At 42.9% G+C, this 13796-nt stretch overlaps 1 protein-coding gene across 1 annotated transcript in view; it reads left to right on the top strand.

The window, feature by feature from the left end:
- The window catches only part of RYR3 (ryanodine receptor 3), a 366040-nt gene that overhangs the window by 74308 nt on the left and 277936 nt on the right, over nucleotides 1-13796 (top strand). The window contains exons 9-10 of the mRNA XM_073799899.1: nucleotides 771-845; nucleotides 3106-3262. Coding sequence (XP_073656000.1) covers nucleotides 771-845; nucleotides 3106-3262 — 232 coding nt within the window. The remainder of the gene's footprint in view (nucleotides 1-770; nucleotides 846-3105; nucleotides 3263-13796) is intronic.

The raw sequence follows: 13796 nt of genomic DNA, 5'->3' as shown, positions 1-13796 counted from the left end.
TGCAACTTCCAGGATGGGATCCTGAAACAGGAAAAGAATTAATAGAAAAACTGATGAAGTCCAAATAAAGTCTTGAGTTTAGTTAGTAATAATGTGCCAATGTTGGTTTCTTAGTTCTGACAACTGTACCATAGTAATGTAAGATGATAACCGTAGGGGAAACTGAGTGAAACTATACAGAAGCTCTCTGGACTATCTTTGCAACTTTTTTTTTTACAAATCTAGAGTTATTCCAAAATAAACATTTTAGTTAAAAACACATTAAAAGATTATTGTTAATGCAGGAAAGGAGACAACAGCAACTGAGAATAGAGCTTTGTGCCCAGCTTCCTAGAACAATGGAAATGAATTCACACAGTACTACGTATATGTTTTACAAGTACAAATACATTTTCTAAAGATGTGAAACTGCATCAGCGAGCTGAACGAGAAAGAATTGGAGCATTTGGTATCGCGTCTGATGATGTGACTGGACTGTTTTGACTCCTGATGTGGAAATAGAGACAGTCCTTTTTCCATTGTACACCTGACGGTCTATGAGTGTCCATGATGAGTATGTGGCTAGCAGTTCCCTCCCCTTTAGCACCCTTTTTCCCTTATAAGAGAGACTGGGAAGTAGTGCCTTCCTTTGGCTCTTGCTTCTCGTTTTGCTGACTCTGTGAGGGCTTCGAAATACAGCGGGTTCTGAGCAGCCTCTGCAGGGAGCTGTTCCCTGCCCGGTGCTGGTCAGCATTCGGCACAGAGGAGCTAATCTCCAACTCTGCTCACAGGAGGATATACTACGAAGCTGGGGGAGCTGGCACGAGAGCCAGATCTCTGTGGAGAGTGGAACCCCTTCGGATAAGGTAATGGAGTGTCCGGGGGGCATTCTTTTCAAGGATTTTCTTTTCCAGGACAGTCCATTGTCTTAAATGTTTCATTTGTTCCGTATCGCCTGGCAAACTCTCAGAAGTTCCTTGGCCAAGAGCTAAATTCTGAAATGTCTGTGACTGTGTTTTTTGTTTTTAAAGTGCACGCACACAGGCGCACGCACGCACGCAGTCACACACACACACACACACACACACACACACACACACGCACACACATGATTTCCAACACCTCCGTTTTGACTCTGAAGCCAGCAAGCTCTGGTGCCTTGAACCAAACCCCCAGCTCCTGCTGCCCTTGCAGTGGCTATGTTATAAAAGGCAAGCGCAGACATGTTCACCGAGAGTCATCAAAGCTGTTCGCCCATTTATTTTCTTAAGTAGATTCTCTGGAACCCAGGTAAGTTTTCCTCCTCCCGGTAGCCTTGTTGGCTCCAGTGCAAAATTAGCTTTAAATGACAGAGGGCTGTAATCGCATGAGGGAGGGAAGACTAAAACATCACTGGAAGTGTAGCTGTGAAGGAAACTGTATTTATCAGAACTTGTCGGAAACAGTTGTACCTGGAGGAAGGAATGGGAGGCTGAGACTTTGGATACAGGTACTTGAGTAAAAACATGGCATCTCTAAACATCAGACTACTGAAGGGGGGGTCCAGTTAAGCTCTGGACCTTTATTTTGCCTGGAGGGGTCACAAGTTAGGTTAGAGCTAAACTGCTCGAGGTGAGAGGAGGGTCAGTGTTGCCATTTTTGGTTTTCCCTCTCTGCCTCTCCCTCTAGCTCTCTGCTCAGTCTCTCCCTGAACACTTGTTCAAAGTAAAATCTCTCTAATCGGGGGGTGGCGGGGGGGACGCTATATGCCCCCCGGGGGGTCCTCAAGATAATCCACTGGAGATCAGGAGAAAACATTAGAACTTCTCTCACACATACACATGCAGGTACATTCACATTTTTTACTGAGAAACTCTGGAGGTGGCTGGTTGAAAGAATCCTGGTTAGCTTGTGGTTGTTAGCTGGCTTGTGGTATTTATATTCTCTTTCAAGCCTGTTGAAATTCTTATAGTGTCATACTCTTTTTTTTTTCAGGGTATTAGGGCTTGGTTCTTGTTTAATGGACTTTTTAAAAAATCAAAATAAGTATGTGTATATATATATATATATATATATATATATAGTTCCAGTTATGGTTCTTTGTTTATTTCCCCAGACTCTTAAATATGAACAATTTAAGCCTTTTATCAGTGTTATTTGGATTCTTTGGGGCTCCAAAGAATTAGCTCGAGAGGAGGGTCATTTTAAAAGCTGATACGTGTATTCCTGAAACATTTCGTTCTAACTGAAAGGATAAATTAGATACAGATTATTCGGTGCATAAGTCCTACCCTAACACTTAACATGACTTTTGCTGAATGCCAGCCTTTTGATGCAGGACCATGGAACTTTGTACCTCTTAATCCCCTTTACTCACTTCTCCCACCTCCCCAACCTGCCTTCTCTCACAACTGCCAGTCTACTCTCTGTATCTATGAAATTTATGTTGTTTTCTTTGTTTGCTCATTTGTTTTGTTTTTCAGATTCCACAGATGAGTGAAATCATATGGTATTTGTCTTACCCAGTCCGATTTATTTCACTTAGGATGATACCCTCAAGGTCCATCCATGTTGTTGCAAATGGCACAATTTCATCCTTTTTTATGGCTGACTAGTATTCCACTGTGTATGTGTATACGGCACATTTTCTTTATTGATGGACAGTTAGGTTACTTCCATATCTTGGCTGTTGTAAATAATGCTGCAGTGAACATAGGGGTGTGTATCTCTTTTCAAATTAGTGGTGGTAGTAAAATGCTTGAATTAAGGTGGCACATTTGGAAATGCTTTACTTTCGCAGAAATAAGTTTCTCTAAAAAGGCAAGCTTCCCTTTTTTTTTTTTTTTTTTTCTTTTTTTGTGGTTTTGGCATCAAGACACTTCAGTGGAGTGAAGGAAAAATTGGAAGCTTGGGACTTCCAGTTCCATTAAACCACTGACCTGCCCCCGGGACCATGTTCCTTGTTGGTGATCTTAAGAGAGTTCATTAGAGAACACCATGCTGAGTTGTAGGCAGGCATGCAATCCTAGAGCAAGCCAGGAGTCAGGGGATGAACCCCAGAAGGCCTGTGTGAAAAAGCACAGGGTAAATATTGAAAAGGACTGATTTTTGTGTAAATGCAATTTCTTGTCTGTTTCATCTGCCCAGTTGGAGCGGCAGTAACATCAGATGGGGCCAGGCTTTCCGACTTCGGCATCTCACCACAGGCCACTACCTGGCCTTGACAGAGGACCAAGGCCTTATACTGCAAGACCGGGGAAAATCAGACACCAAGTCCACAGCCTTCTCTTTCCGAGCATCAAAGGTGAGGTGGACTTCGACCTCGTTCTCAAAGTGAAAGCTCTGAAACCTCCAGGTAGAACGGTGACTGAAAAATAAAGTAGGCTGGGACAAAATGGAATTGGAAATGAGACCTATGATAAACACTTTGTTCTCTTATCTTTTGAATTGAGTTCATAGAGGAATGCTTGCCTGGGTTGAAGGTTGAAGTCTTAGGAGGGAAAAACTTTAAAGGAAAGTAGAAAGCCCTAGAAAACAAAAATGTTCACAGGAAGGGACAGTGTCGCTCAGAGGCTAATGGAAAATACTGTTGTTGTTAAACATGTTCTGAATTGTTTTTAGTACTTTTAAGTCATATGCTTCACTCCCCATAAAGCAGGGTAACACGGAGGCATAAGTTTCAGCGCTACATTTAGCTAAAGCAAGGAAGTGATTTCTTTCAGAAAGATGCAGAGAAGGTGTAATTCTGGACACGACATCGTCTTGCAGTTATTTATATTATACAGAGTTACTAGTTCCTCTTCCCAGGTCGTCTGTTCTCTCCAGATCTCTTAGCTCTGGCCTGTCCATCCCCAGCCTTCTTTAAGAGTGAATTCTGTGGTCACCATGTTAACCCCAAACATGTAGCTTTGCCACTTGGTGTGTGGAGAGACAAATATTTTTTGAAGCCTCTATCTTTAACGGTCAGCCAGGTTTTGACTCCGCGTAACTCAGAGCTGGATCTAGTTGGATGGTCGGAATTGCACACGGAGCTAGCTTCTGACAGACAGTTCGGTGCTCTGTTACTTTATGATTGTTCTGGAAAGATTAGCCAAGCATGAGAAGGGCTCTGCCCAACATACGCATAGTTGTCAGGGAGCCTGCACCTCCTAAGAGGACAGCTCAGCATCTCCGTTGGGAACTTCATCTCTAGCTTCATTCTTCTTTGCTCTTTTCCAGAAATAGATCTTGATTTGTGTTCTCAACACGATTTCAGTAAAGGCTTATTGATGATTCCGTTCATGTAGGACTCGGTGTCAAGCTGACAGCTGCATTCCTGCGGGACATCTCTGCTTCATAATGAATCAGAGAGGCCGCACTGTCTTCCTTGAAGCAAGGAGTCACACTCCTTTTTTCCCTCCTTTTATGGTCCTGAAGTATTTTTAGGCAGAGAATCTCTGGCACAGAGATTTTCTCCCCTAGTTGCCCTGTATCAGAGTTAGGTTTTTCCTACACCCATGGTTCAAACCTTAAGAAATGAGAGCTTCCTGCCATCAGTTCCATTCAAGCATCTCCTTCTGTCTGCTTCTCTTCCAATGGCACGTTAGCTCCTTGACTTCATTCTGGTTTTCGGAGCTCATCTCCTTCATGTTACCCTCGCTTTTGTTTTTTTTTAAGATTCTCAACACAAGAAGGATTTTAAATTCAAGTTGATGACCATGGAATAAAACATTCTGGCCTCCAGGAAGTGTGTTAGGACATTGCAACTGGCTAAAAGGAGCAGTGAAACAAAGCAACAGAAAAGTCCTCGAGACAACTTGGACATGAAGTGGGCGGGGAGAGCAGGTGTGGGAGGGTCGGGAGGGGTGGAAAGTAAGAAGTGACTCATCATAGCTGGTGACCATGTAAATACCTTTCTAAGATGCCAGCTTGGCTTGTCCCTTATTTGAGCGTTCTACCCCAGTCTCCTCAGCCCTGGGATGAACCCTGACACTGAGGTCTTTACCACTGCAGAAGGAGCCTTCTCTTGTGACAGCAGAAGAATCAGGTGGCCTTCCAGGCAGCTGGCGGGATCCTGCTCCAAGGGGACTCTTGCATTCCGTTCCTTTCTTGGCCTATCCTCGTGGAGTATGGCTCAGCCCTGTGTTGTGGCCTCTGCGGGAAGCCAAACAAGCTCAGAGTACCCCGGAGAGTCCTCATAACATTCCTTCTACTCGGCACCACTGCTAGCCTGTGAGCACGTTTTACCCTCCAAAAGCTCATTCCTCATCTCCGCAAGTCCCCCAGTTTCCATGCACAGGGAGGCCAGCAGCTGATGGCTGAAAGGCATCATGGTACCAGGGGGCTGCCAGCATAGCAGAGCTGGATGAAAAGTCACCCGTGAGTCACATTGTCCTGTGCACTTGGCAATGTGGTTGCATTTCATTGGCATCACAACGTTGGAGGTTTAAATACCTCTCAGTGCAGCAGTGTTCAGTCTGGCTACCTTCATTTTAACTTGAAAGGAACTGAAATTAAAGTGACCTAGTCTCCGTGTCAGGCCAACATAAGGCTGCATCCCCCAGGAGATCGGAGCTTCCTTGGGACATTGTGTGGACAGGGCATTGGGCATCTTAACGGTGAAGCTGCACGGGAAGGAAGAACATGTGGGAACATGGAGTTCTGCCGTCCACGATCCAAAGAGCTCCTGGGGAAGAACTCTAGAGATGCCTTGATTTCTCTGGGCCTCCAGACTCCTCCTTAGTACATGTACTTTTACCTTACTTGGTGCAGGCTCTCTTCCTTAAGTACACTCTCCACTGTGCTTCCCCTCACTGGGGAACAGTGTTCCCCAGCAGACAGATTTGTGGCTCTGATTTTCAACAGTGGGAAGGCTCTGAGTTGTCTTGCCAGCTCTCACCTGTACCAGGTGTTAGGTGATGGAGCAGACGGCAGACAGGGGTCTGAAATAGCGTGTCAGGACCTGGGTGGTGGCACAGGGTTTGGGGGGACTCAGTGGGAAGGTTGAGAGGGGGAGATAGTGTGTCCTTTGTGCCTCATTGAATGGGGTTGAGTGGGGCTATTCCTCTGATCTTCTCTGTATGCTGGAGAATCTGGAGAACAGGAGAAGAGACTCCCGAAAGGAGCACGATTTAGGCTCCTATGTTCTGGGAGGACGCTGGGCTCTGAGTCACCGGCAGTGATGGGCTTCCCGCCCCACGTTTCCTGTCAGGCTGCACGAGCCCGTGACAGCTATGACTGCACGACCCGGGGCCCTAGGTCGGCCGCAGGTGTGTGTTCATATCCTCAGCAAACTGTCCTTACAAGGAAGATGGCAGGTGCCCCTGTGAATCTTGTATCCGCATGACAGGACGGGGGCGTGACTGAACCTTGCTGGGTTGGGGGTCAAGTCCGAGCATCGGCCGCAGTCATTGACCTGGCCCGGCTCAGATGGAATCAAACTGTGGTCTCTGAGCAAACTATGTGAATGAGCAGAATGGGATCTCGGTCAGAGCTTGCATTCCTCTCCTTCAGCGGGGGATCCAAATCAAACTGGAGGCCTGGGAAGTACTGAGGGCTCCGAATCACAGCATCGCACCTATTCCCTTAATCTGGAAGGGGTAGCGCGTAAGGTAGAACATGGCTTCCAAGTCACCTAGATCTGGCCTTGACTCCCATCTACCCACTGTGGAACCTTGAACACAATTCTTAATCTAGTTGCAGCTCATTTGAAGTCTGTCATAAAAGATGCTTTAAGGGCCGACCCCTGCCCGCCCTTCCATGGTATCACTGGCCACCAGCTCACGCTTGCCTTGAGCTCTAGCATACGAAGTACGTATCGTCTTTGAACGTGTTATCTTTTCTCATCGCTAAACCTGTACCCTTTTAACCCTCCATGTACCGTCATCAGCGAACTCCTCCGCATCTTTCAGACAAATGTCAAGTGCCCCTCACAGGAAGAAGGCCCTTCCCCTTCCCTCCAGCAGGGCCCTGTTCACGATTCCATTACAGTCACCACTCACTCGACGGGGAGCTCCTGGATCACATGCCCCCAGCCCTTTCTGTACCTCTGCACCCCACACAGTGTGTAGCATGTAGTAAGTTTGAGCATTGCTTGCTGAAGGGATACGTAAATGAGGTCATAGGTTCATACAGAGTGAAACCCATTCCATTTTAACCTCCATCCTCTTCATAGATTTTCTCATCATTGTGTAATCATTTTCGATCATAACACAACCCCTATAAACACTTAAGGAGAGACATTCATTCGTTTGAACATCGAAGTCAAATTTCTGTGAACTTGATCTCACATCATTTTCCCATGGTCTTGACATTGCAAGGCCATTCCCCAAGGATTGTCGGGTAATGCGATTTAATATTTACTTTGGCACAGCAAGACCGTCTATTTAGATGTCATGTCTCCACGTCAGTGTATAACACTCAGTTCCTTTCAGGGAAGGGTGAATTACTAATGTTAAAGCAAGCCTTATTATATGAAGCCATTTATTTTATGGCTACTTTTAATGACTCTACCATAAGTTTTGAATGATTGAGATCGTCTCACATTTTGCCTCCTTTGTTACATAAAGGCAGACAGCTATCACTGTTCTCAGTTGGAGGAAATCTTTCCTCGGTGTGTAAAAACATCCAATTCAATTGAGTCAACATTTATCACATATCTACTGTATGTTAAGATCTGTGTTCTTGGCCAAACGTGACTTCCCCTTTAAAAACTGCCCACTGCTCTCTCCGCTATGAGTGGAAAGCATCCCTGTAGACGGGATCCTCTTGAGCATTTTAACCTCAGCGGCCCCGCCCGAAACAAGAGGGCAGCGGGGCTCACAGCATGCCTCTGTGAAATCGCAAGCACTGAAGTAGTGCTGTTTGCGCCTGTCCCCTTGCTGGCTCTGTCCATTTCCTCACCAAGTTCTCAGTTGGGGAAAGAGAGGGTATGAAGGAAAGGAGGGAAGGGGAAAGAAGGAAACATGGACCTTGAGATTCAATCATCCCAAGACAGCACCACCTCCTGCAGTTTCATTTTAAATGGAATCTACAAAGCATTTTTAAAATTTAACTCGACAGTTTCCCAAGACTTGGTTGTTCAAAGTGGACCAGATAGAGAGGCAGTCAAGGAGAACCCTGGGCTTTGAAGTGGAGGAAACCTGGCTTTGAATCCTGGCTCCACCATATGCTGTTCAGTCTTCCTGTCCCTTTTTGTAAAACACGAGAGTGAAGGAGTATGTCCCGAAGGATTGTTATGAGGATTAAATGAGACCAGGAAGATGACCTAAGAGAGTGTTTCCTTATCCATGAAATGGCAGGAGCGCGGCCTACCTGAAGGTGATCATGTAGGGAGGGATTGATGAGAAAGACGGAGGAAAGAGCCCAGCACAGTGACCTCTGCTCACGAAATGCACCTTCCCTAACGAGCCGGACAGGCCTGCTCCCCTAGCGTGCTGGAAATGGCAGAGGATCTGTCATTGGCTTCCCACCCAGCAGAGGCTCTGCAGCCAGCCCTGGGGCCAGCCAGGCTCCTTGCAGTATCCTGCAGCGTGCAGTTTTTTTAAGCCCATTCTAAGACCTCCCATTCGAGATCAGAAATGCAGAAGGGGACTATATTGGTGGAGAAGTGAACCTAAAGGTGATTTCTCAAGGTTTCTCCTGCGACTTTTACAAAGGAATGGTCTCACCGGCACTTTGTTGATGGCTGACCCCAGCATCCATGAATGGGGCCCATCTTCCCATATCTCCTTTTCCTCTGAATCTTTTTTGATTGTTTCCCGTCTTTTGGAAAGGTACTTTTTTGTCCTCTGTGAATGTAGGTGGCTTCAATATGTCAAATGCAGCAAATTTCACTCTAATAATAAACACGAATTAGGACCTACTCTGTGCCAGGTATCATGCTAGATTTCTAATACCATAGCTAAAACTCGTCCATCTCTATGCCTTTGTTTCTTTTCAATCCGTCATTCACATTGCTGCTGGAACAATTGTTCTAAGATGCAACCCTTGTGTTATCCCTCACTTAAAATTCTCAACAGATTCCCATTACCTATGCTAGCTTTTTCCAAGAGGTGTTCCAAACAATAATTCTATGAAAAAAAATTTTTTTAAGTAAAATGCTGTGTTAAACAGAGTTGAATAAGTTGTTTTGTTTCTTTTTGCTATTCTCATAAGAGTCCATTTTATATTATCCTAATGTTCCCTTTGACCCCTGGAAGAAGATACTGTCCAAAGTCCTCTTTTCCCACAGAAAGTCTGTGAACAGTGTGAGTTTGAGAAACGTGCACCTATAGGATAAAGTCAGAGTCCTTGTTGTTCAGGTCCCTTTCTGGACTTCACCACCCACTTGCCACACTATACCCATCTTAGTAGAATGTCCACCCCTTCCGCATTCCCCGTCTCTCCTCTTTCTCCTAGCCAAGCTCACATAAAGTGGCAATTGGTATAAAATCATCACGAGCTCCCCAGGCAGAGTGAGTTGTTCTCTCTTCCAAATTCCAGTTGCACCTTGAATATAAACCATATCACCTTGTTGTCATTAGTGGTTTGTATGTATGACTCCTGAAGTTTATACTTTAGAACCCAGAGCCATTTTTTTCACAAAATGATAACATATATTTTCCACTTCTTCTTTATAACAGCATTCAAACACATAAACATTAATACAATCAATACTTAACTGTACTGATAGTTACCATTCAAGAAATTATGTTCAAATCACAAATGGGCTGTGGAATTGCACTTGTCTTTGGATTCTCTTCCATTGCTTACTAGCTACAGGGCTTTGAGCAAATTACTCCAACTCTGCAAGCCTCAGTTTTATCATCTATAAAGTAAGAGAAATAAAAACAGCAGGGCCATTGAAAGGTTTAGATAAAATGTTTTTAAAGTGTCATGTCTAATACACATCACTGTGTAGGTCTTTGGTAAATTCACATGTTGGTGTTGCCATTGTAAAGCACTTGGCAAAATACTTCACTCAAAGTGGGCACTAAACGAATAGTAGTTCCAGTTCCCTTTCGTGTCCTTCTAGAAATTTTAAATCAATCTGGAGAGCAGCAGCTTATCATCTAAACTAAATACATACTTATGTGACAATTATGATGTGGTCACAACCATTTCCTTATAAACTCTCAGTGGAGACAAAGGGTAATGATTATTATTACCCTTCAACACATTATTAGGCCAAGTAACCTGTTCCTTCTTGGAATCCACTCATGATCTAACGTAGGGGAGGTTGATGCAGATAAACAGATAACTTGATGCCCGCAGACCAATAAAACAAAAACAAGGCAGAGCATTGTGCGAAATGTAAAGACAAACAAATCTCAGTCTTGCCCTTGGAGACGGGACAGGAAGTGTACCAGCAAAGGATTCATATTGCAGAAGATGGTAAAGAGTCTTGAGAGAGTGGAAGGGAGGTGCCATGAGATCAGAGAAAATGCACAGGTGGATCTGCAAAAGGCTTGATGGATAAGATGAAAAGATACAGAGATGAAGTAGGGGCAGTCCAAGCAGGAAGTGTAATGTCAGTAAAGGCCCTGAGGGAGGGAACACTTGATATGACACAGAGACGTAGTCCAGTTTGGTTAAAGCATGTGGTATACAAGAACTTTAGAAGTGAGAATTGTGTTCTGTGGGAATTGGGGAGTTATTGAAAGGGAGTGACTGAAATAGCCCCATCGTATAGGAAGTTTCCATTTCTAGCAGTAGAGTAAATACATCTGGGGCCATGTTCAAGTGAAGACAGAGAGGGGAGCATTAGTTCATGGCTTAAGTCAAAAGGAGCTCACCCACCTGTGGTCAGCCAAATCCAACTTCTCTATCTCGGGATGCTCTCACTTCTTTAAGCTGTGTCGTCGTTGTTTAGTAGAGTTGGCTTTAGTGTCGGTTTGTCTGTATGTTTTAGCTTTTGTTGTTATTGCTTCTGTCTTTCTTTTGAATTTCAAGCAGCCCCTGTAGTGCCAGCCATAGAACTTTGGGAGTTGATGCCATTTTTTAAAAGCAAAGATACCATCGTCTATAAACAATAATGATGCATTTATTTCAGAGACTCTTAAAAAAAAAAACCCTAGTATTTATTTTATTTTTGGCAAAGTCATATTTAAATCAATGAAAAGTGATAAAACAAGTGAAATGACCATAGTCACTGATCATTGGGGAATATGTGCTATTTTAACTATGAGCTCTTGGTAACCAGTGTAATTATTCATATTTAACAGCTGCAGCGTGTAATATTTTTATTTTGCTGCATTGCCTATGGTTAGAGAGCAGGCTAGAGATGAAAACTTTGCTGTATTTTAAATCCACCTACTGGCTTGAGTGTCTATAGAACTCTGGATATTTTTGAAACGAAAATCAAATATCCATTGTTTTATAGAATAAATGCATTTTTGACCACTTGCCTATTAAGAATCCTAAAATATCAAATTCTATTTTCCCACTGACTTTTGTTATAAAATCAGAAATAAGTTCCTTTGGAAATGTTCATTTTGAGAAATAAGTCATATTTAACAATCCAGCCGGTGTTTCAACATATATTTAAAATAAGAATGTTCCTGCAATATATTAACATTGCTCAAAATGATCCTTAAATGTGTGCAAAATAACTAATTTTGCTTTTATGAAGATTTCAAGGAAAGAAATAGGAGCTGAAATGAAAAATTATATATATATTTGAAGGAAAAAAATTACTCAGCTATATATATTTGTTCCTTCAATTTATGTTTGTTAAGTAATTGATAATTCTCTGTATTAGGAATCCAAAATTAATTGTCATCTGGCCCATGCCCTTCATTCTCTTATAACCTGGCATAAGGAAAGTATCATTTAAACAAGCACGTTTACATTGTGATGTGCTAAGTACTCAATAGAGGGATGAGACTGTGCTGGGGAAATACAGCAGGAGAGACTAACTCCGCCTTCACAGAGAAGGTGGCACCTGAGCAGGGTATTAAAGGGTGAGTAGGAGTTTGGGGCCATCGGAAGAGCACAGTCTCTGGAGTTGGACTTCCTGGTTTAAATCTTGGCTCTTTCACTACTTCTTAAATGACCTTGGACAAATTACTTGTTTCTCTGTACCTTCATTTTCTCCTCCGTAAAACTGGGATAATATTTGTAGCTACATCCGGGGCCGTTATGAAGAGTTAGTGTATGTAAGGAACTTAGGGCACTGCCTTACACGTGAGAAGAGCTTAGTGCACGAGTTCCTGTTTTTCCATCATTAAGAATGAGAGTAAAGTTGGCACAGCGGAGGGAACAGGGTGCTACATTTTTATTCTGTAAAAATGCAAAATGCCACCTAGCTGATGGCTTCTACAAATGAGCAATTTAACACAAGATGTAGAGAAGAAATGGAAATAGGGTAGAACCATACAGAGGCCCTGATTGATGAGAAGGGGACAGAGTTACCAGTCCACTTCCTGAGTCACTCTGTGACAGGCACCTCAGGTTATCACCAAGTGGACACCTGGTGCACAAGCAACTCCTTTTTCCATACTAGACAGTAAGTTTCGTGAAACTGTGGCAATTGAAGAATGAAACCCATTGACTAACACACAACTGAGGAGGCCATAAAAAACTAATACAACAATTACTGCATGGGACTAGCTCCTGACCTTCTCCAAGAGTCTGTTTCCTTTGCTGATTTCTGTGAAAGATACTTATATGATTTTTTTTTTAGTTATTTCTGAGATATACATTTTAAAGTAATAACTAGAATTATGACTTATAACATTATACCAGAACATATAAGATTATTAGAAATTTCATGTAATGTGTGAAACATTTATATTAACATATTTCCATAAAAATAACCCAAAGAAAGTTTAGTATTCGTTGTTTGTTTGATTGTTTGTTTTTTTATACTGCAGGTTCTTCTTAGTCATCAATTTTATACACATCAGTGTATACATGTCAGTCCCACTCACCCAATTCAGCACACCACCATCCCCACCCCACCGCGGTTTCCCCCCTTGGTGTCCATACGTTTGTTCTCTACATATGTGTCTCAGCTTCTCCCCTGCAAACCGGTTCATCTGCACCATTTTTCTAGGTTCCACATACATGCATTAATATACGATATTTGTTTTACTCTTTCTGACTTACTTCACTATGTATGACAGTCTCTAGGTCCATCCACGTCTCAACAAATGACTCAGTTTCGTTCCTTTTTATGGCTGAGTAATATTCCATTGTATATATGTACCATATCTTCTTTATCCATTTGCCTGTCAATGGGCATTTAGGTTGCTTCCATGACTTGGCTATTGTAAATAGTGCAGCAATGAACATTGGGGTGCATGTGTCTTTTTGAATTATGGTTTTCTCTTGGTATATGCCCAGTAGTGGGATTGCTGGATCATATGGTAATTCTACTTTTAGTTTTTTAAGGAACCTTCATACTGTCCTCCAGAGTGGCTGTATCAATTTACATTCCCACCAACATTGCAAGAGGGTTCCCTTTTCTCCACACCCTCTCCAGCATTTGTTGTTTGTAGATTTTCTGATGATGCCCATTCTAACTGGTGTGAGGTGATACCTCATTGTACTTTTGATTTGCATTTCTCTAATAATCAGTGATGTTGAGCAGCTTTTCATGTGCTTCTTGGCCATCTGTACGTCGTCTTTGGACAAATGTCTACTTAGGTCTTTTGCCCATTTTTGGATTGGGTTATTTGTTTCTTTAATATTGAGCTGCATGACCTGTTTATATATTTTGGAGATTAATCCGTTTATTCGTTTGCAAATATTTTCTCCCATTCTGAGGGTTCTCTTTTCATCTTGTTTATGGTTTCCTTTGCTGTGCAAAAGCTTTGAAGTTTCACTTGGTGTCATTTGTTTATTTTTGTTTTTATTTCCATTACTCTAGGAGGTGG

Source organism: Tursiops truncatus, chromosome 2 (genome assembly GCF_011762595.2).
Source record: "Tursiops truncatus isolate mTurTru1 chromosome 2, mTurTru1.mat.Y, whole genome shotgun sequence".
NCBI classification, from domain to species: domain Eukaryota; kingdom Metazoa; phylum Chordata; class Mammalia; order Artiodactyla; family Delphinidae; genus Tursiops; species Tursiops truncatus.
This window is presented reverse-complemented; position numbering and strand designations above follow the sequence as displayed.